This window comes from Mustela putorius, unplaced genomic scaffold (assembly GCF_011764305.1).
Source record: "Mustela putorius furo isolate JIRA1106 unplaced genomic scaffold, ASM1176430v1.1 tig00003976_pilon_pilon_pilon, whole genome shotgun sequence".
NCBI lineage: Eukaryota > Metazoa > Chordata > Mammalia > Carnivora > Mustelidae > Mustela > Mustela putorius.
Window position 1 is genome coordinate 7,071,477 of NW_025422118.1, and position 24,371 is coordinate 7,095,847.

The 24,371-nt window shown below is 44.2% G+C and overlaps 1 protein-coding gene across 7 annotated transcripts in view; it reads right to left on the bottom strand.

Moving 5' to 3' along the window:
• UNC5D (unc-5 netrin receptor D) overlaps positions 1–24,371 on the bottom strand; it is a 538,042-nt gene that overhangs the window by 37,623 nt on the left and 476,048 nt on the right. For all 7 annotated transcript variants that reach the window (XM_004758268.3, XM_004758266.3, XM_013059292.2 and 4 more), the window contains 2 exons: positions 5,713–5,881; positions 3,817–4,044 (listed from right to left, as the gene is read on the bottom strand). In XM_004758268.3, the coding sequence (XP_004758325.1) occupies positions 3,817–4,044; positions 5,713–5,881 (397 nt within the window). The remainder of the gene's footprint in view (positions 1–3,816; positions 4,045–5,712; positions 5,882–24,371) is intronic.

Below are 24,371 nucleotides of genomic sequence, written 5' to 3' on the forward strand. Positions count from 1 at the left end.
TGGGGCAAGCATTTAATTCCTTGCTTTCCCTGAGTCAAGGTTTGTTTGAGCTCTGTGTGTGTGTGTGTGTGCATGCGCGCACGCGTTTTTGTGAGACAGACACAGAAAATGAAACATGGACAGTAACAGAATCTAGGTCTTAAGGTGTTAGCACCATTCCTCAACCTTTGGTTTGAAGTCACCAAAGGAGATGATGTCAAACACGCACAAACATGCACACACAAAATGGCCGCTCTAATTATTGCAGAAACACAGAAACAGGAAGGACAGGAAGTCATGGCTTATTCTCTTATTCTCCTATCACCTCAGGCAAATTTTTTATTAAAAACAAACTAACAAGGCACCTGGGTGGCTCAGTCAGTTAAGCCATTTGCCATTGGCCCAGGTCCTGGTCCCAGGGTTCTGGTGCTGGGATGGAGCCCTAGGTCCACCTCCTTGCTCAGCAGGTAGCCTGCTTCTCCCACTCCCTATGCCCCACCCCTTTGCTGGAGCTCTCTCTCTTTCAAATAAATAAGTAAATCTTAAAAAAAAAAAAAAAAAAAGGAAGAAAAGAAAAGAAAACATATCTGAGTTGATTTAGCTTCCCAGAGATAGTTTTAGATGTATTTATCAGAACAGATCTTCAAAAACCTGAAACTATATTATCTCTTACCAAGGTGTAGAAGGTCTTTTGTTTTTGTCATTGAGAGAAACCGGTACTATTATTCGGATGAAGTATCCCCAGAGCAAAGGGGAAGCCAGCACAGCAGCCCCTGCAGGAGGTACAGGGGAGGAGGGCAGGCCTGGAAGGAGACAGGGTTTCTGTTCCAGTACTAAAACTCCCAGGACTACAGTTTGGTAGGACCATTATGTCACCAGACCCTCACTGGTTCTAAGAGGACAGAAGAATTGGGTCTGTAAGCTGCCCTCCTTCCTAGGTTTCCACTGAGGGCATAGATTTAAAGTATTCTATTAGATATAACTTCACTGAACTGTGAATGAAATGAACTACCTCACCATGATTTTCAACTAGGCTTCTTCTCTCATTAAGAGAACAATCCTAGCTGGGCACATATGTGTTGCGATTTCTTTGAGACATGAAAGATGCACTGTAATAAACACCGGCGACTATTGCAACCAAGACCGTGTCTGCTTCCAAATCCCAACAGACATTTCTAACACTATGATAATGGAGGTGAATTCCAGGATAGGCGATTTCAGCAGAAATGCTTCTTGAAAGATGACCCATTACTCTTGATGAAGAAGTCAGGGTTCCATCCGAGTTCCAGAACACGAGTCATCACTGGATATAATATTTTCAGCTCACACCACACAAGTTGGGGGAGCTAATATTAACGTGTGAAGTCTGCTAGAGGTTCAAAAAGTGAACTGTTGCTAAGGCTTTCTTAAAGTGGAACAGTTTTAATGGGTTAGTAACTATATAATTTTCCCTTCTAATTAAATACCACGTACCAAGCTGTGAAAAATGTGACATGGATGATTTGGGATGTTTAAGGTGGTTTAAAGCAACCTGGGCAGAAGGCCCGGAACATGTCCACTTATTAGCAGGGTAAAAAATCCAGAAAGCCAGATTCTCTCAGAAACAAAACCCAGAGATGAAGACCGCAGACTGCACCGTTGTGTTCCAAAAAGCTACAGGTTATGTTTTAATCTTTCCGTGGGCCAGAAAAGTTATTCGACCAAGGCTGACGGTCTCTCACCACCGCAGGGGGAAGCATGGCCTTTGCCGCTCACCGTGACGGCTGTCACATACATCCTGTCGATAACAAGTACAACCAAACCCAACTTTAAAATCAGGTTTATTGGACATAATAGGAGAGAAAAAGAATCACTGAGGTAAATAGATGATGACAAATGGGGTTAAGAGTGTTTCTATTGGAAAACATTTCTCTAACGCAAAATTATAGGGTTTTAAGAAGTATCTCTAAATGATGAAATAAAGATAATTTGGATTCAATTTAGAGAGAGAATACCATTTTCCCCTAGCACTGACGAAGAAGGGTATATTACCCACAGGAAAGGAGAGTGGCTTGAAAAGCTGTGTTTAGGGCCTCGTTTTCGTAACTTCCCCTGCAATTCACATTCATCTGTGAACAACTGAGCTGTGGTAGAATCTGGTAGCAATCAACAGGAAGGAAAATAGATGATCTGAAAGTCACTTCGTTTTTTCTTCAGGCAAATGTCGAACTCACTAGTATAAAATATACATCAGCGTTATTCAAAGTGAGATCAAAATGGCTATGAGGGCCGACTTCCGAGGCACCTGTGCTAAACGGACCCTCACGGGGACACTGGTCAGCAGTGGGTTATACCCGTATGAGCCCAGCCTCCCAGGCCCCCCGTGTTCACTCCAGTTTACGCAGCCTACAGAATCCGGCCGAGTCACCGAACATCCCACTTGACTCCTGACGCATTCAGCTGTAGTAACAACCTCGATTCTATTCTTTATTTTTGGTTGTCGAATGGTCTGTTAATGTGTTTTATCTCGGGAAAGACGTTATGAGGGGTGGTGAAAACGGATGAAGGTAATCAAATAGCAATCACAGGATGATGTTTAACGACTCACATGGAAGCTCTTTCCTCTCCAAAATGGCGCCCCTCTGCAAAAAGGACCTTTTATGAGCAGCCGTATATGCGGTGTGCCTTTTGACATGACTTAAGAAAGAGGGAAGGCTCGAGAACGTAGGTTGGCAGTGAGTCACCTTTCCTGGCTTGTGTTAAGGATTCAGGTCACTGTATCTCCTCTATTGGTAAACATGAGTTTTCCAGCTCAGTGTCTTAAAAGCTAGTTACTGAGGAAATGCTCTGCATAATGGACTTAATGATCCAGGACTGGAATAGCAGGGATCTGGGATGAGGTGTGTCAGGAGAGCTAAGCTATTTATATATGGGCAAAGCTTACACAGGTACTTCTGCATTATCCTTGCTGCTATTAATAAACTTGCACTCTTCATGAGTAGCTAATTTAAAATGAGTCTTAACGTGATTAAAAGTACCAAAAATGGAAAAGAACCTTGAACTACCTCTGCCCTAGTAGCCCTAATTATTAATAGACTGTGTATCCAGGATATAAAATGACTGCCCGCTGATAGATAGGATTTATAATTGTTGTTCCCTAAGTATAACCTTCAGCTGTTCAGGCAATTTTCTCACTGCCTTCTGCAAATCAAATAACGCTTGCTGTTCCTTTGCCTCGTGCCGTTCTCCCTGTCTTGACATGGCAGCCCTTTCTCTTTTGCCCTAAATGACAGCCATGGAGGTTCACAGACGGCTCTCAGAGACTGCTCTCCAATCTATAGCAACTGGGTCTCTATTTTCTGAATTCTGACTACACTTCTCAGTCAGTTTATAATTCAGTACATGGTGTTTTCTATATGTATTTATGTAACTCTTCTCTATTCTTTTTTTAAAGATTTTATTTATTTGAGTGAGAGAGGACCCAGGCACATGAGCAGAGAGAGGGGCAGAGTCAGAGGGAGAAGCAGACTCCCCACGGAGCAGGGAGGGGGGCCCCCATGTGGAGCTCGATCCCAGGACCCTGAGATCATAACCTGAGCCAAAGGCAGATGCTTCACCAGCTGAGCCACCCTGGCACCCTAACTCTTCTCTATGCTTGGGTGTCATGTCCTCGGACCTCAGCACATTGTTGGACATATGGTAACACACGTCTTGCTTCAGGATAGGCGTCCCCAGTAAGCCAGTGCTGTGGCTCCATGTTGCAGACCCCCAGCGACAGAATTCTCCACTGATAACTGATCTTTAGGCAACCCCACGCTTTCATGACCCCAAAAGAAGAATTGTAGAGAAAAGGCTGACCTGAAATGCCCAAGGGGTATTGTCCACACAGTAGACTCTCAAGTTGTAATCCAGAGAGTTACAGGACATGCAGCCAAAAACCGCCACCTTGAGCTGCTTCACGGCACAGTCTGTGATTGGTTCCCCGGTGAGGGCGTAGGTCCCGAAGCTGTCGAGCAGCACGTGGCATGCAAAGGGGTCCAGAAGGCAGTAGCAGGATGTGGATTCATCCTCCACTGACATCACTTCCTGTGGGGAAAAGGTGTCGGAAATTCTCTCAGCTTCGAAATAAGATGCGATTTAACAATGACGTTGCATGGACGGACACGATTTTTTCGGGATCTTTTTACTGTCCTCATTTTCTTGATGTTAAAACACTCTTTTTCTAGCAAAATAACTGCTTATATCAGGGACTCAAGAAATAGTTATATTCAGTGTGTTGGAATTTTATAGTTTACAACAAACCTCATTTCCAAAGCTCTCCTTTTTTCTGTTAATTTGTGCAGTGCTGAATTTAAGAAAACTCTTAAATATTAACACCCGACAAGCAAACTGTCTTGAGAAGGTTCTATATCTGAAAATCTTCTTTCAATATCCTTAAGATAATATTTATTTTCCTTCAAATATTTTATCCTCTCCCACCAAATTCATTCACCAGGGACCATTAAATAAATGGTTTTGATAAGATGTTCGAGAATATTTCACCTTCCCTGATAAGAACTTTGGTTTGTGTGACTGGTTGGGTAGAGCATAAATATAACACCATCTGGATGAAAAACTTGTGAGGACTTGCTCCATGGAAAAACTCAAGTGATAAAAATCAAGGCAAAGAAACTATAATGGAAAAGAGAGCCAAATCCGGCCCCTTTATGAACCCCACGGAACGTTGTGCCCGGGAAATGTGCCCCCGGCTGGACTAGGACTGAATACATAGCAGAATGCATTTTCAACAAAAAGTATAGGCTAGTTGCAGAGATAGCTGGGCAGGGTAAATGTAATCCCCTGTCGCAACTGGGAATTTTCTTCTCCTAAAGAAACAAGATTCTCCTTTTTTACTCCTTTTGCCTGAAGCACCTCCTGGGAGAGAGGATCCCAGGGCTGGCTGGAATAGGTCATTGTGTTCCAGCAAGATAATTCACCTGCTTTCATGCAAACTGACTTCAGACAGACATAAAAGGAATCCCTATCAGACAGAGAAATCAGAGGTTTCACTTAAAGTAGTAATAACAATGCGATAGTTGCTGTGTCTGTCTCTCTTGTTGTTTCCCTCCTCATATGCTGCCTCATTTTCTTGTCTTGTCTCTCTTCGGCTCTCCCCTTTGGCTGTATCGCTTTCATACACTCCTATACACAAGACAACGGACGCTCAATAATTCTCAATGCATTCATTAATTCACCAAAATATATTCAGCATACATTTAGCAACTGCTCTGTTGCTGAACATTTCAACATGTTCTAATCCCTACGATGGCAGAATAAGAGAAGTTTCTTTGACGAACACACCCTGGGTGCCCTGAGCGGCCTCCCGATCTCCACAGTGGCCACAGGGGAAAGTCAATTCAGATGCGGACACGGTCTAGGAGGAAGGATGGAAGTATAGGTTTTATATACCAAAAATGGGCACGTAAGGGGATGAGTCTCTGTGGAGAATTACAACGGTATTCTTAAACCCAAGAGAAAAGTTCTGGATCCTCTCCTGCTTCTCTTTTCCATTATCATGGAAAAACACCAGCCAGAACCCTGAGGATACTGTAAAGCCCATGCCGCCAGCCCTCTCAAAAAACAAGAACATGCTTACCGATTTCACAGCAGACTTGTGTTAAAAGAGGTGCATGTAAATCTATTCCATAGGTGGAAGCTAAACCCTATTTTTTTAAAAAGGAAATGATTTTTTAAAAAGGAAGACTAGGGTCTCACCTCCCACTTGCCCTGCTGCGTCCTCTTCTTTAAATGGATGTTCCAGTGCTCAGAACTGACGTCCGCACAGTGTGGTATGGTCAGTGCAAAGGGAGTGGTGACGATCATGTCTGGGGGGCCACAGGTGACTTCAGGACTCAGGAGCACCTCGGATCCATCGGACTGGAGGCTTTATGGTTGGGAGAGGATACAAGAAGTGTGTCAAGAAGGGGGCGTATTTGAATGAGAATTTAGTTACATAGACTGGGGCTTTCTTGAGGCTTCCTGGCGCTACAAGTGCCCAGAGCTGGTCTGGGCAACAGCCATTTATCCTGAAAGGCTCAAGCATGAGGACTGAGTTTAGCTTAGATTTCAAAGCTAAGTTTTGACACACAAAATAACAGGTGCTTCTTCAGAAATACAGGGCAGAACAGAAGACAGCAAAGACCTGGCCGGTGTGTTATTCTCCTTGATAACATTATCTATGACCAAAGCCGAGAGCTCTGTAGGAAGGACTGCTCTGGTAATCTTCCCATCAGATTCCTTCCTCCCAACAACCCATTCTACAAATATTTTTAATGCTAGTAAGTGATAAAACAAATTATTACAGAACAAAGCAACCCTTTCGACATACTCAGATTGAGGATGTCACTTCTGGTTTTGAAAACATTTGTTTTCTGCCAATGCACAAATACATAGGTTACACAGTGACAGCAGAGAAGACGGTTATAAATGTGCATAATAAAATACATAGATACTTAGCTTTCGACTCTTCACTATTTTAGTTCTAAATCTAAAGTCATTCCACCCCAACCTAGTGTGGAGAATTTTCTGTATTGTGAATTATTCACAACGGGAATGCAGAGTCATGAAATGATAAAAGGAGGTGAAATTTAACTGAAGGGAAATGATATCATTGCATGATATCTTTCAATTTCTTGTCTTTTGGGTTTAATCTCTGTCCCCAAAAGTAAGGTGGGCTGGTTTATAGGCCAGCAGTCAGTGAGAAGAACCCACAAGTCTGCTCATTCTTCCCCAACTGCTTCTGTGTTTTTGAACAAGGTATCTGATTTGGGGGGGGGGGCTGTATTTTCACTTGTAAGAAATACAGTGACCCAGAATATAGCCCATAAAGCCATTTAGGACTCTCAGATGAGCAATGCTATATGAGCACTGCGATTGGTATTAAGATTGAAGTTTGCTCTTACACGACCTAGGAAGGGCATGTAGTTATGTCATCCCTTATCAAAAAAGCCACCCCTTGAGCAAGATAAAGATGAAATTTAGCACCAAGAGATGCCACCTATCCCACGGTCTTGTATAAACAGAACAGTTTCCTATGAGGGCATCGAACATGTTACTAGTTTCCGAGTCACTTTTGTTGACATTGCGCGTTAGGCATGGTCCTACTCCCCCTCATTATCTGTCATTTACTGCTGCTTTAAAGTCCAGACACAGAAGTGGGCAGGAACATCTCTCCACTGCATCTAAAACAGACCTGAACGTGACTGCAGTGTCCTTCCCACTTCAGGAAGCCCTGAAGCCACAGTCACAAAATCCGACCATCCACCTAGGCCACCGTCGTCCAAAGGCGACGATTCTTCCCATACAACCGGAGCGCAGGGGGACCTGAAAATAGTCTGCATCTGCCTTTAAGCAGAGCAGGCGAGCGAGGCGGGCAGGGTCAGTCAGTAGTGTATTAGCAAGTAACAAACGTGCGCCGAACAGTCTGGATACAATATACTTGAGGTTTGGGGGCGTGTGGAGAAAAATAAGGTAAAATTCCAGGGTGAGCTCTAAGCAGCACGGGGTGGGGCAGCCTGTCTGTGGATGCCTGCCAGCGGCCAGTAGAGAAGGTTAAGCACTTTCCTTATCACTGCTGCTTGCATTTGTCACAGACAGGAATAGCAGGGATGCTTGGGAGTGACCGATGACAAGCTCTCCTAAAAGAACTACTTAATTGCTTTCAGAGACTCATCCCCCTTGTTGAACATATTGTTCCAACATATGGGAATTTGGGGAATTATTTAATGCCAAATGAACTGAAATCAGCTAATTAGATGAACTCTTACACTCGTGAATAGCGAGGCTCCTTTCCGTGATAACTTCAACAGCATTAGGCAGCAGAGGCAGAGCACAGGGTGGCAGGTAGAGCAGAGAACGGGAGTTTTGCATTAAGCAGGCACTGGGCATTTCCACCAGGGCAAGGGAAGCAAATCAGGATTGACAGCTAAGCCTCCTACTGTGAAAACAGGGTCTGTGGGTGTAGGTCTCTGGTGAAGGAACTAAACTTTTATCTCTCCATTTCTCCTCCCCCCCCCCACGATTAATAATAATTTGTCCTTCTCTGCCATCTTCTATATGTAGCAATCAGGGAGATTTACAAATGTTAATTAAAGCTCTTCACACACCTGTGGAGGCAGGTGTTAACAGCATAAGGTCACAGAGCAGTTCGCCAAAGTGATGAGCTGCAAAATGCCCCCTAAATTTCTGACTCGTACGCAGGCTCCTGCTCTCTGTGACTGGATGGACTTTCTTCCTCTGTAACCACTAACAGATTTTCTGGGCATACTGCTGGCTCTCGTGACATCCCAAGTAAAGATGGGGGAAGGGGGGCATGTAGTCCAAGTGTCGTCATGGATGCAGACTTAGGACATTTGAGGAAGGAGGTCTAGGGAGAGAAGGCTTTAATTGGGCCTGGGCAAAACTGAAGATTCCCGAGGACAGTATGGATGGCATTTCAATTTTCCCAGAGCACATCTGACAAGGAAGTATTCAAGCTCCTGCTAGGATTGCTGTGAGCTACGAACAGCAGCAATTGCAAGGGTTATCCTAGAACCACTTCTAGGCATCACATGCTCTAGTGTAGATGGAAAAGTCTGGGTGTGTTCGACTTTTGCTAGTTGTCTTTTTCCTTGTATTTGATCTGTCCATCCATCCATCCAAATGCTGTACATATTTATGAACACTTAAGGATATAAAAAGATCAATAAATTAAGAGCCAGTTCTGGGTTGCCAGGTAGCTTGTGGGGCAACTGTAGGTAAGCAGGTTATGAATGCCAATTTCTGCTTCCTCAGTGCAGCTGAGGGTTCTAGGGAAATCTGCCAGCTTTGCAGAGAACCACAGAATATCCGTGGGGGCAGGGGGGCACTCGTAGCAGCCACAAGAGCATTTGACCTAATATTCTGGTAAAGTAGGAAGACTCCTGTTGCTACTTTGTTTAGAACCAGAAAGGGAAAACGTGGGAAGAGTAGTTGCAGAGGACACAAGAAGTGGGTAAAAGAACATTCGGATGTGCCACTTGTGTCCTCGCTACTCAGCTCTGCCCTGATAGATCCCTCGTCTGACCTTTTCTGTCTTGAAAACCACAGGGTGGCAGAAGGGAAAGCCCGGGCCTTTCTGAGCCTCACTTTCCTTACATGCAAAATAATGCCTCCACTAAGACTGCTGTGAGAATTGAACAACAACAACAGCACAAAAATCACCTACTATGTCCTCAGTGGGTTGAGGTTCTGCTTCTCCCTATCTCAAATGCCCATCTTTCCTGCCTTTGGAAGAGCCTTATTTTCATGGGAACTGTGCTTTCTGAAATTGCTAATTGATTCAATAAATTGTCATTCTAGCAAGATGTGCTTTAACAGACATTTCACAGCCTTAAAGATGTACACTATTTAAGGGAATTTAAGGCACCTTGGCAATGCTCCCATCCTTACCTCCCACGGTCTGTCCTCAACTCGGCAACCAGCGGAATCCCACTGGAAATGCCAACACGTTCCCACCTCCAGGAATCCCGGCTGTTCTGCTGCTCTAGAGCACTCCGGGCTGCCTGCAATTTTTCGTTCGGGCAGCCCCGTGACAGGCTCCCTCATGCCCTTCAGGTCTTTGCCCCAAAGACATCTACTAGTGAGGCATTCCCTGACCATTCCCATCACTGATCTTTGCTTTTCTTTTTCTCCATTACACTTAACTTCCCTCTAATACTCTATACCATTTACATAATTATTTACTTTTGTCTCTCACAAATGAGAATAGAAGCTCTATGAGGCTAGGGAATTTATTTTCTTTTCTTGTTTGTCATTGTATCTACAATGTCTACTAAATGCCAGTTGTAAGCACTCAGAAATAGATGTTGAGAAGGACAGAGAAGTTCACTTGACGTAGTTCCTACTGGCCAAAAACTGGAACATTTTGAGTATCAAAGGCAATAATGGTAGTATAGGATTATAACCCATTGAATAACATAACTCATGAGATACATGGATATATAAATGAATGAATAATGAGAAGGGGAAACTCTCCTATAAGCAGAAGCCAAGTAATAAATGCAGAAAATCATTTGGCAACCAACCGTATTGATACAAGTATCAAGAATTATTAGTAGGGGGCGCCTGAGTGGCTCAGTTGGTTAAGCAGCTGCCTTGGGCTCAGGTTGTGATTCTAGAGTCCTGGGATTGAGCCCCGCATCGGGCTCCCTGCTCAGCAGAGAGCCTGCTTCTCCCTCTCCCTCTGCCTCTGCCTCTGCCTTCCTCTCTGCTTACGTGTGCTTTCTCTCTCTGTCAAATAAGTAAATAGAATCTTTCAAAAAAAATTATGAATAGATGCTCATCTACTTGGTGGAAGTTTAGAAAATAAAAAGGAACTATTTATAGGGTTTGAAAGTATCTCCACCACCCCCCACCCACGAGAGACTTACTAATTAAAAAGGATAAAAGACTACTTTACAGTGGAGAACCTTGGCAGACACCACCTAACCAAGTTATCAAAGTTAACACTGATAGAAACGGGATGGATGGACAGGACACGCCTCCCATAGGACACAGTGAGAAGAACTTCACATTTGTTTGTAGCATTCCTGCCAATAATATACAACCTGAATCTAACCACAGGAAACTATCAGACAAGCCCAAATTGAGGGACACAGTGCAAAAGAACTGATCCACACTCTTATAAAGGGTCCAGGTCATAAAATAGAGACAGACATAGGAGCTGCTCATTACAGGAGACTAAAGACACATGGCAATAGAATGTAATGAACACCCTTGGATTTTCATTTGCCACAAAGGACATTATTCAGATAACAGGAGGAATATGAATAAACTTTGTGGCGCAGATAATAGAAGTGTATCAATGTTAACTTCCTGATTTTGAGAATTGTGCTGCGGTTTTATGAGAGAATTCCTTTTTAGGATATACACACCGAAGTATCTAGGGTCAAAAGTATATCTTGTTCACAATGCTCACAGAAATATATATGTATATGTGTCTGTACATCTGTATTTTATGTGTATATGCACACATATACACACGTATGGAGAGAGAAGAGAGCAGAATATGGCAAATCAGTAAAATGTTAATAGTGGTGAATATAACTGTGGGATGGATGGAAATTATATTCTTGCAACTTTGCCTTAAATTATTTTTTATTTTAGATTTTATTTTATGAGAGAGAGAGAGAGAGCACATGTGCGCAAGTGTGGGGAGTTGCGGAGGGAGAGGGAGAGAACCTTAAGCAGAATCTGTGCTGAGTGCAGAGCCCAAGGTGGGGCTCGATCTCATGGCATGGGCTTTAGAGTTGGACACTTTGCTGACTGAGCCACCGAGGTGCCTCATCCTTAAGTTTGAAGTTGTGTCAAAAATAATCTTTTTGAATGAATGAATAAATGAATGGAGACAGGAGCCCAGGGAAAAATTTCCAGACTTATAATGAAATCAGCAGGGTCACTGACTACTGCATAAAATGTGCACTGGAGGGTGACAGGTGCTCTAGCTGGTTGTCCAAGCTTGGCCACACTAGCCACCTGGTAACGGCCATTCTGCAGGACACATGTGCACACCAATGGCAACAGAAGGTCACGCCGAACATGACCATGTGCGACTGGGAACCACTGTGGGTCTGGAGGTGGATCTGTGCACATTCTGCTTTTGCTCTCAGAATTTCCTCACCTGATTCTGGACTGGCTGTGTGTCACCCTCTTCAAGCAAAACAACCAGCTCTGTATTTCGAGATGAGATTTTCATTGTTGTTGTCTGCCATGCTGGGCTTGGTAAATTACTGCTCCCGCCTCTCCTCCTCATGGTCTATATTATAGATTAATGTAGGTTTGATCACCTTTACCCAGAGTATCACTCAGGAATGCAGGCAGGAGAGTAATGATAGTTTTACTATGCCAGACCCTGGGTCGATACATAATTAAATCATATTTTAATGGAATGGACATAAAAGGCAGAGAGATGGAAGCTATACTTAGTCTTAAGATTGGAGCTCAGAAAACAAGGTAGGGCCAGCCTCCTACGGTTTCCTTCCCAAGAAGATACATAGTTTTAACTATTATTATACTTTTTCTCTTTCCATTAAAAGCCTCCTATATTGACCTGAATGTGAACCTTGCTATGGATGAAAAATCGAGGTTTGGGGCTTATTCTTCCTTTTATCTTATTGGAGTCAGATACCTGTCTCATTCTCTAGCTCTGACCAGATCATTCGGACAGGCCCCAGGAAAATGACATCAGAGAACCCCCTGCAGAGAGGAGTCCGGGAAAGCCAGCTGGCTCATCAGTCTCAACCCCAACACCATTAGCAGGTTTCCCGAGGACTTTTCATTCCATAACTGCCACGTTGTCTGCCACGTGTGAGTTAAGAAAAGACTTTTGTGAAGGGAGATTAGGGGAGGTGAGGAGCAGCAGAACAGAGGACAAAGACAGAAGTTAAGCAAAATCTTCTCTTTATCACTGTGGATTCCTTCTTCAGCGTTTAAGTGGTCTTCAAAGTATTGAGTGGTTCAGAATTCTTCAGGCAGCTTATTGAAAATGATACTTGTAGACACTGTCAGTTAGAATTTTGATTCTGGGATTGGCTAGGTGGCTCAGTCAGTTAAGCATCTGCCTTCAGCTCAAGTCACCATCCCCAGGTCCTGGGATGGAGCCCCACACTGTGCTCCCTGCTCAGCCGGGAGCCTGCTTCTCCTTCTCCTTCTACTGCAGCTCTCACTGCTTGTGTGCTCTTTCTCTCTCTCTGACAAATAAATAAAATCTTAAAAAAAATTTTTTTTTTTGATTCTCTATTTCTGGGGCAGGCCCCAGGAGCCTACAGTTTTTTTTTTTTTTTTTTTTTTTTTTTTTTTTTTTTTTTTTTTTTTAACCTGTGTTCCTTACACAGGTAGCCCTACTGCTAATCTTTGAGAAAAACTGTGTAGTTCTTGAGAAAACAGGGACTTGGTGGTCTGTCCAATGCAGAGAGGGTAGGCTTCCGAAATGGAAGTTGGAGGCTGGTCAAGGTTAAACGCTCAGTCTTAAGGTCTCAGATGATGCTACTGTGGTGGAAAATAGAACCACACAGGGATTGTCCTACATCCCCTTTCTCCGAGTAGCGTGTGGTTAATAAGCAACGATGTCAGGTTGGGGGGCGGGGTGATTAGCAGTAACTGGAAATAATGCTATTGCTCATCAAGTCATTTTATTCCATTAGCTGGGGTGGGGAACAGAGCAGTTAGCGCGGTGGATTGCAACAAGCAACAAGCACAATTCACTGAGGAGAGAAGCATATGGCTCTACGACGAAAGGGTTTAAAGATCTGGGTCACCCACTCGGTATTGTCTGAAATAGGATCACAGGAGGGGAGAGAGCACGAGGGGGGCTGGGGCAGGAGGGGAATTATATTCATACTGGGGTCTGTATCTGAGTTTGCTGAAACGGAGCAGTACCACACTGAGAGATGAGACTGTTTGCATACATTAAACGGCTTTAGTTTACACACACACGCATAGGTGTTTACCAATTAATATTACTGAAGGAATCGCAAATCATGTGTAAGCCACCAGTTCTTAGACACAATTTAAGCCTCATCTTTCATGCAGTGCTGGGCTTGGGTTCAGCTTGTTTACCAGGAGTGGCAGAACGATAGCTCATTGAGATGCTTTATGGTGGACGATGGGATGAGAGTGTGTGGGTCTATGTGGCATGCGGCAATGACAGTCTTTATACCTACAAGTTGCCGGCGCATTTCCATCTCGAATGGGACAAACAGACTCTTCTGGGGCAAACCCGAGTCCTATTTCTAGGATCACTTTCTTTTAGGCTGGGAAAGGACTCAGGAGCTATCAGTCCCAATACCATCTTTGTTCAGATGACGAAACACAGGGCAGAGGGTGGGGTTGAGCGACGAGCCAAAGTTGGACCTCGCTCGCGACAGAGGGGGGACTAGTCTCTTCTGCTAGTGGTGGTGGTAGTGGAGGGATATGTGTGGGGGCAGGCAGGGGAAGGAACCGATGTTCTCTGGGACACATTCCCTAAACCTGGCATTTCTAAGGTCAAACGCCGGCATGAGAGTTATAAGGGTGTATTCATAGGGACTGCGTCTTAGGAAGATGGCGGGCACTAAGGTACAGTGATTGCAACAGAAGCTTATGGTATTTTCCTATTATCCCTGAGCCACAGACTTAGTGGCTTAAGCAACCTAAACTTACTGTCTCACAGTTTTGTAGGTCTCGCTGAGCTAAAATATGTCAGAGGGGCTGCGTTCCTTCTTGAGGTGCTAGAGAAGAATCCATTTCCTTGCCTCTTCCAGCTTCTGGTGGTCCCTCTTCCCTATGCCATTAGCACAGCATCCTTACAGCTCTGTATCAGACTCTGATACTCTGCCTTCCTCTTACGAGAACTTTTCCATGAACCCCCCTGCATAACCCAGGGTAATTTCTCCCTCTCAAGGTCCTTAACCTTAATCACACCTGTGAAGTCCCCTTTGCCATGCAGCATAGCATCCACAGGCTCTAGGGATTAGTGTGGACATTTTGGGGAGGGGGTGGCATTCTCTGTCTGCTACCTGGTTTTTCATGGCACGTTCACTTTAAAGTTAGAACCTAGAGATCCGCCTGCTTCTGTCTCCTGATCCCCTCTTGTCTCCAAGATGCCACACAACTGGACCGAGGTGTTGTTTGGCCTTTGGGCATGTCCATCCTCGTTTCCAGAGGGAAGCTCCCTATCTGTCTACAACTTTATGGGGTCCTGGGAAGTTCCCATTCCTTTGTCTTAAAGACGATAACCAAAGGAGTTAGGAGGTTGGTCATCTAGGTTTTTTCAAGGGCTGTGCAGATTGTCTTAGAAAGCATGGCGGCCAGCCTCAGTGTGGGCTGGTGTGTTCTGGCATTTTTATGAGGCTATAACTAAGTGAAGTGGAAAGGATGATATATATTAAATATCTTAATAGGACAGGTTATTTCTACTTCCAGCGTGGGCAATAAAAGAGATGGCATATACAAATAAAAATAATTACAGTATGTGGTGCTCCTTTACAATGCGCAATCAAACTCATGAACCGATGACTTTCCTCTTATTGAATTAAGGTGCACCTTCCATTCAGGTCTATTAACAACATTCACAAACCATTGTTATCTTGTCAATGGCATCTTTAATTAAAGACTCCTCTGGACCGTTCTAATCACTTCACATTGTGAGCTCACAGGGGCTTCAGACGTACTCTGATGAAAATGATGGCAATTTTTATTTATGCGTATTTGTTTGTGGATCAAGGGGCCATGGGGTGGGAGGAGCGGTGAAGAGCGTGGTGTGCAGAAATTCGTTCCAAAAAAAGCAGATCAGAAGATGACAGCACGAGAGTCATCCCCTCCCTTTCTCTTTCCCCCTCTTCCTTCGTTCTCTCCTCCGCTCCTCTCGTTGTGGGGGTAATGGCGTTCTCCTCGAACTGAAATGACTTTGTGAAGGAGTCTCCGTGATTTCACGGCAGTAAAGAACACAGTCTTCAGCTAAAGGTGCATTAACCCTTCTAAGCCATAAAGATACCATTTGATTAATTGCCCCTTTTATCACACTACATGGCACTGGTAGCGTGAATGAATTAATGTGTTTCCCAAATGGCAGCAATCTGTTCCCCTTGCACTCGTGCAAAGAGCCCCTTTGTTTGTTCCTTAGAAAGCACCTTCCCTCGTCAGCATTGCCTCTGCCAGACACAGAGCTCATTAATGCCGAATCCCCTCCAAAGGGATGATGTTTTCCATTCTGAGTCTTCCAGTAAAAAAATCCCTAAAACTCCCTTAAAGCCACAAGCGGGATTCCAATCTATGACTGAGCATTGAACAGAACTGGTGACAGAAAACAATCTGTTCACTTCTGTCCATCACGATCTAGCAAGGGAAGCCCGACAGATCTTGTTCAAGGCTGGCCTAAGCTGCCAGCCCAGCTTGACTGGCCACTGATCTCCTACTGTGGACACGAGTCCGCTCTTTGAACTCCACGTAATACGCTTCTAGAGTATAAATCCTAGGCCCCCGTGTAAGGAGAGATCGAAGCCGACTGAAAGGAGTTGATGGAGAGTCCTTCGTATCTTCACAAGCTCTGATCTTAGAGTGAACAGTTAGTATGTGTGCTATCACTGAATTATCTTTCTTCCCAGCCTAGGAATGAGGTAGCCATCTAAAGGAACCCAGCATCATGGGGACAGAGCTAAAGCACATTCCAGGGATGCCAGAGAACTTATCTATGCAATTAAAAAAAATAATAATAAGGCCAGATGAAAGACAATAATATCAAAAGATAGCATTTGTATGGTGCTTTATACTTTGCATCAGACTTCTCCTATAGGTCACTTTATTGTCCTCCCCCAAATCCTGGAATGCAGCTAATATTATACAGGATTTCTAAATGGTACAGTTGAAGCCCAGAGAAAGAAAATGACTTGCTCACAGTCATTCAGGCTGGAGAAGTCGCTGCAGCTGGGGAGCTGGGACTCAGGCCTTCGGAATCCCTGTGATCTCACTGCCACCTGTCATCTCCTTTCTGGTCCCTCTTTACCTGTCAGGGGAGACCAGGGACCGCGTCTATACTACTTTCCCGACAAGTTATGTGTGCTGTCGCTTCACTTCAGTGAGCTCCAGGGCTGGCCGATTCTTACCCAGCTAAGGAGGCAAAGAAAACTAAGGTAGGCAGAAAACTCTGGCCCTGCACACAGCAGGCAGGCAGGCAGGCAGGCAGGCAGGGTTTGTGGCCAATATCATGACTTTCTGCTCTATGAGCATTTGCTGCCAAATAGTCTGGCCAAAAGCTTCACCGGGGATTTCGATTCAGCAGTTGTCTTTTTTTCTTGGTTATAAATATTGTTTTTGCATTGTATTGATTTATTCTTTAATCGGTTTCCTTTCTACCCGCTTTCTTGTAAGTCAGAGGGCTGTGTTTATTCCCTGGAAAGAAAGCCAAAGAGGCTCCTGGAGCAACTATTATCACCAACGGTCAGGTGACCTTCAGTTGGCAAATCACTCTCAACTACTTAATCGTCAGTTCCCAAGGAAGAATTCTGGGAATTATCTTCCACTCCTTCATCGCTCACATTAACAGCTCCTTCCCAATCTCTTGTGCACAACCAAAGACAAGGACACTCAAAAGTAGAGTGACTATTATTTATAGCCCACATGCAGATACTTCCGAGGATGAAGAGGGCACTATTAATAAATGTGCTAGGCAAAAATGAGGCACATGTTCACTGTCCTCACAAGAAGGGTGCTGGCATAAAAAAGACTTGAACTGGGAAGTGGTCCTAGAGATGAAGCAGAAAATAAGATATCAAAAATGGTGGACCAGATCTCCTGAAGCTGATTCTTCCTTAATCCCTATCTAGCAGGTAACTGTCAATTTCCCCTAGGCAACAAATTACTCTCTAACGTAGTCTAGTCCTTAATCACTCTTCCTTGCATATTTCGTTTGGGTTTGCTTAGTTCCAAAATATATGATGCTATTTATACCCCTGTGCCTTTACACCTTCTATTCCCTTTGACTGGAATACCTTTTACTCATGTTCAGTTTTTAAGTCAATTGTCCCTTCCTCTTGGAAGCCTTCCCCGAGCCTTTACACATCTCTTTGCTCCTGGTTAGTACATGTGTATCTGTCACCACATGTATCATGGTGCAATTATCATCGGTGATTTGAGTAACTGGGTTTGCTTTGGGGGCTTCATCTATTGTGGTATAAGGTGGCTCTAGTTTTCCCAGTGCAAGTTGACCCCGGAATGATACAGCTGAACACCGTTGAAAACGAGCATATAATTTTTGACTCTCCCCAAACTTCACAGCCTACGGTTGACTGGAAGCCTTACTGAGAACATAAATAGTTAATTGATGGATATTTTGTATATTACATGTATTCCATACTGTACGCTTATGGTAAAGTAAGCTAGAGCAAAGAACATGTTCAGAAAATCGTAACAGGAAATACATTGACAGCGCTGTACTGTACTGGAAAAACTCATGGAAGTGGATATCAGCGTTCAAGCCTGTGTTGTTCAAGGGTCAGTTATAACTGCTAATGCTTGTGCTTACTGGAACTTCCCAGGATAATAGGGTCCCTTGAAAACTTCTCAGTTTGATACTATATTTTAATAGTTAATTAAACAGAGGAGACCTAAAAACTATGTTAAAAATTTAATCTTCCATCTGATTCAAAATTCCACCCTCACCCCTGGTACCCATGCACACAGACACACAAGACCACACACGCATGCACACACACACACACACACACATACACACGGGGCTCTAGAGCAGACCTCCTGCTCCATCCTGTCTTCTCTCACCAGGAGCTCATCCCCATGGCACTGCAAGAGAGAGCAGGGATAGGAAAGCACACCACCTCCTTATGTAACTACCTGTGACAGGATGATGATATGTTCTCAGGTGACTTACATGTCTTAAGAGAATCCTTACCAGATTCAGTAGATAGGTGGGGATGCCCAAAGTCCCCTGGGACAGAGGGTGCTGGTGATGGGACAGCAAACAGTTGCTGTGAAGCATCTGTAGTTTCTGCGGGTCTCGGTTACTTCCGCCAACTGGCCCCCATCTGGCAGCATCTTGACTCCGCTCTCTGACTTCTTTGCCTCACATTGCACTGGCCCCTGGCAAACCTGTTTTCAACCTCACTTACTCTCTCTGGCTTGGGTCCATCTTCTCTACCCCATGGAAGGATGGGGACCTGGGAATAATGGAAGTGTTCTTTGCTCCTCCCTCCTTGGTTTTAGCATCACGGGACAAGTCAACAAGCTTATAAACAATGAGAAAATCAAATATCACTGTCCAGTTCTCCTGCAGATGGCCCAAGTTTAATTAAGGATTCTCTTGACCCTATTCTCTTTGACACTGGAGAGAGCAGAGGCAGCCACTTTTGATGACTGTTCTCCTCCAAAATAGGACTTATTTTCTCTCTTCTTCTATCAATAGGGAGGGAGAGGACCTGGTCTGTGAGCGGTCTGGGGCGCAGTAGTGCCCGTGCTGATGAAATGAAGCTTCTTAGAAGGTTTGGCAGGGAGGTGGGATAATCAGCCTTTGGCATAATAGTTTGAAAATCTCTGAAATTAGAATGTGGGGGCACTTCTCTCTCTCTCTGGTGGTCTCTTTTTGTACATATGCTCTGAGCTTTGTCAATTTTCAGAATACAGAAAAGGCCACTGTACCCCCAAACATCATTCTGATACAGAGATACAACCTCAGTCCTTCTACCATCACCTCCACCAGAAATAAACTCCTTATAGAAGGGATATTTTATCCTGCTTTATAGTACTGGGCAGATTTGGGGCTTAATAGTCATAGACTATACTGAGCTCTAATATTAATTGGGAAGATTTTTCCAGAAGTCAGCAACAGTTTTGCAGTGCTGAAAGGGCAGTGTTTTTTGCCTGAGCTGGGGGATGGCTTGAGACGGACCCTAGCAGGTAGGTCTCCCAAGCTGGAGAAAGCCAACAGAGATACAAAACAACCCAGAAGCTTTTAGCCAGGTTTTCTCCCTGGTGGCAATGTCTTGAGAAGTCACCTGGTGGCAGGGTGGAACCAGGGTTCACTACTTTGTGAGAAATCAGAGCTCTGGGAGGCCCCAGGAAAGTGAATGTGGTTTCCTAGTTTTCTGTGACATGGGGTTTTCACACAAAGACTAGTCATCATTAAAATTTCATTTTTACAGGAATGGCCATCCCTAGCCAGATTTTCTTCTTACTCTTCTAGAAACGAGATCAGCCTAAGTGTGTTTCTGAGGTTTTATATGTTTGGCTAGGCCTGAGTCACGAAGATGTACGTGCGTGTGTGTGTCCGTGTGCATGCGTGCTGGTCTTGTCACTGTGAAGGGACAGCTACAGGAAGCCATATTCCACAGGAACAGCCTCTACCACACTGTTTTTGTGGTGAGCCATTCCTGGGAAAGAAATTCTCTTCAGTTCCCAGGGTGACTTTTTGTGTCTTCCTGGTCTGGTGTTTGGTCTTACCTCATGGTTTGCTGTTAAAACTCTTGCTCCATCAAGGCACTGTAAAAACAGCTCATGCGTCCTAACACCACCACACCTGTTTTCCTGCTCTTCACCCCAAGAAGTACCCACTGACTCAGACCATTCAGAAGCAAAACAAAACCAGAAGAGAAAAAGTGGTTGAAATACGCCATCTGGGCCGAGCCCAAATTCAAGACTATGTGTCTTTTTGTAAATTTTTCAATAACGTTACTTATATTTCCAGTTCCAGTTTCGGCATTTGGTTAGGGATAGCCGCATGACAGTGTAATTGGAAAAGGAAATGAGTGTTTGCCTTTGGTTTCGTTTTATTGCTTCTTGGAAGAAAGCTCCATATAATAATTTTCTGGTCCAGTTCTCTACTCTCTGACTACGGGGTAGGGAGGCGTGCGAGACCTGTGGGAAGGATAGAGGGAAGGCTGTGTTGCATCCACATCTTTTCTTATTGTAATCCATGTGAGAAGAGTCTCTAAAATGAGACTTTAATTCCCTTGCCGAGATACCTGCATTGTATAAAAGTTTATCAAAACCGGGTCAGAAAGGATGAGAAGAATTTGACCCCAAAAGCTCCTGTCGAAATGTACCAACAACAACCCCAGATTCTTTCAAATTGAAGTTTGGGGAAAGAGAGGGGCTTTCTGAGAATGATCAGTACTGGGCTCCCGCCCTCCAAAGGGGGCCGATAGGAAGGGCGGTCACGTGACCTCTGACTTTGAGCTAGCTGACCAAATGCTCCTATTCTGGGAGGAGCGCCAGGGCTTCCCTAGCAAATACTTCTGGCAGCCCCAATTTCATGCTCTTGCCTTTCTGTAAGGCTACTCGAGTTCCCGTTCCTGGGATGCCACTAAGTGTTCTTTCATTTGTGAATGGCTCAGTGTGTGAAACCTAACTCATTGTCCAATCTGTGCCCTGGCCTGGCTACACCTGGAAGGAAGCTGCTTAAGATAATGACTTAAAAGCAGGGAAAGATATCTGTATTCAGCCACTCTTATGCTATGTAGATTATGGAAAATGTATCCTGGAGCTGAACATTGAGGTAGGTACTGCCCTTATGCCTTTCTTTGCCTGGCTAATTTCTACTGATGTTTTAGACTCAGGTCAAGTGACCTCTTCTGGAAAGCACTCTTCTCTACATCGCGTCTGTGTGTCTATGCTTGGACTGGATTAAGGCCATTTTGTATTTTTCCATGGTTTTCCATGAGATTCCCTATTGCAGTGTGGTTCCACATTGAATTGCAAAGTGATCCTGGCCTTCCGCAATCTGGGCCCCTCCCCATCTGTTTCATGGTTTATTTCCATCATTAGGCGTAAGACAAGGCTTACTGGACTCATGGATGACATACCTAACTGTGCCTTAAGGTAGGGACTGGGATGAAGCATTGAAATGCCTTCTAAGCCAGATCATCTTGCTTTGGTGCCTCATCTGGCTACAGCCCAAGTCGAGCTTACTAACTTTTCTTGCTGTTAATTTTCAAATCTATAAAAAATTAGGATAATCATTATTGTTTACCGTGTGGGCTCAATGTGAAGATGAAAGCATATACTGTAGGTAGAATGCTTTGTCAAATGTAAGTGTAGCAAGGAAGAAAAGAATACTTATTTTATCACGTTTCAGATTTCTGTATCCCTGTGTACCACACAATCCCACCATATCCCTATAAGGTAGAAGACACATCTGGGTTGCAAAGAGTTTTATGAACTTCCCTAAAGTCACATGGAGGAAGCAGTGAAGCTTAGATCTGAACCCAGGGCTTCTGATGTCTGAGCTCACACTCTTAGCCACTGCGTTTAGATGTTTCCTAACGTCATGTCCCCTGAGACTCATCACTTTGGTGGGACTTGTTTCCAGCCTCTGTGCTCTCAGTTCTATGATGTAACAATGCAATTTTCCCAATGTATTTCTAAGAAAAACTCAACTTGATCCTGTCTTTCTGCCTTACTTATTCTCATGCTCAGAGAGAGCGATTCCAGAGGATGCCCCATTCTAGGGGCTGAGAGTTGGAACATGAAGTCAGAAAGTGGTTTCCGTAAAGGCTCTGACATCAGGGAGAGATGGCATCCTTTAGTGTGTGAGCACTGCCATTGCAGTCAGTTAGCCTGAAGTCAAATCCCAGCTCCGCCAGGAGAGTAACATGCCCTTCGAAGCAGCTTTGCTGCTTGGAACCTTCATGTTTTTCGATTTTTTTTTTCTCCTTTCTAAAATTGCTACAACATCCTCTTCTTTTGACATAATGGAAGACTAAATGAGTCAAATGCATGCTAGAGCACTTTGCAAGTTACACAGAAACAGAGGTAATTATTACTTTTCCAAGAATGCAAAGTCCTCATCCAGCAAAACATTTAATATGCATATCTGTCCAAAAAGCCAACAGAGATCATCTCCTCAGCATTATGGGCAACGAGAGGTCCAGACCGCTGCACGAGGTTGGGAGGGATTCATTAAAATCATAGCTTAAGCCTGAAAGTGTAGACAGAGCAGGGACACTGAGGAAGAGTGACATCATTCCATTTAATGGGAAGTACAGAGTGTCCTCCTGGAGACTTCCCAGCAATAGAAGCCGGGCCTTCCAAGAGGGCCAGGGTGCATAAATTCACACAATGAACACCCTCACTGAAAACCTACCCAGATTTCAAAATACAGCCCTAGGAACCTATTTGAATACAGGGGATTATTTTAAGTCTGTGATTCATTCTACATAGCCCTGTCTCTGGGAATCTGCTACTGAATTTGGATCAATGATTTCAGTGACAGTTCCACTAACTCATCAACCAGCTATCCCAGAGATGTCACTCAGAAAATAGCAACAGAAAGGTGCCATCAATAGGAAAACGGAATGGACTTTAAAGAGGCTGTTTTCAAGATCTGACTGTAATTCTGGATGTGGAAGTGACGGAAAGTCAGAGGTTAAAGGGACAGAACCGTGCTGTTCCAGGTCTACAGATGGTAGAAAAAAACAGGCCTTCTTCTGAGCACAAGTTCAGCAGGACAGAAGGACACATAAGATGACAATGGGTTTTTAAGTGATGTCCCAAAGGCAAGGTGACACTAAACAGTGCTACATTAATGGCCTTCTGATTAACCCCATGATGAAAAGCTGCAGAACTTAGATCTGAGCAACCTCCTGTTAGGGATGGAAAAAAAAATCACCAAGCTTAAGAAAAGTAGCGGCAGAAAGGCATATGCTATTTTTAGTGTTTTCGTAAGTAGTTTGGAGCATTTTGAAATGAAGATTTTCAAGAAAGCTAAATGAGCAGTAGCCTGCGACTGGTCATTTTCTTAAGAGCTAGGAACATCTGGGAAGGTTTGAGCAGCAGGAAAACAAGAAAAGAAATGTAGGCCTCCTGCAACTGTATCTTATCCTCCAATGAGTAGACAGGAAAATGCCCACCTCACAGAGCTGAAGTCCTTGAAGAAACGTTCCTGTTGCTGTCCACCTTCCTGGACAACAGTAATAAACTCATGTCTTAGATATGGATAGATAAACCAGACAGGTTAGCACAGAACTTAAAAAGCTCGTGGTGGCCAGGAGGCGACTGCATCAGGCCAAACCTGTCTTTCGAGGTCTGTGGACTCTGGCATGTCTTTAATATATTTCTCCTCCTCCTTTTGTAATTGCAGGACAGCTTGAGTGATGTTTCCCACATAAGTCCTATTTATTGAGGTGGAAGACACTGGGTTTGAGAGGAAAGAGCTGAACGTAGGCCCAGTGGATGGATTATAAGGAAGGAAGCAAAGGTTTGCAAGAGGCTGTGATTCGGGCAGGCTGACTGGATTCAGCCTCGTTCTTGATTTTTGCAGGATGACCTTTTCAGCAGCATGTGTAGAATGGTCCCTGACCTAAATTTTAAACAAGTATGGCTTCTCATAGAAGTCAACTGAAGGGATATAAAAGAGGTGACCCTTATCCAGGAAACTCCACTTTTAGGTCTGCGTAAGTGAGATGCTGAGTAAACTCCAAACCCATCTGCATCTTGGTTGCCTCTACTTGTACATGGAGGTGTTCAGACCCTAACATGCCTTCAGGTGTGGAAGTGAGGGATCTAGTTCTCCAGGACTGAAAGGAACAGCACGAGAGCCAGCCACACCACGACCTACTCGCGCGCCCTCTGAGCACCTTGCCAACAGCCAGCTAGCAGAGACTTTTCCATTCCTTCCAAGCTCTCTCGAGCAGAAAGTTAAAACCACTGGGCACCAACAAATCCTTTCATGGAGATAGCTATCAGAATCTGTTCAAACCATCTGTTTCTCTGGCTCTTTTTCCTTCCAGTGTTTTTCCTTCACGTGTTCCCTGCTCACAACAAAAAAAAAAATCTAGCCTCAAAGAACCAAGATGTTAAGACTGAAAATGCCAGAGGTACACATCCAGTTTATGAGAGAAATTGCTTTCTAAAGAGGAGCCGGGTTTTATCTT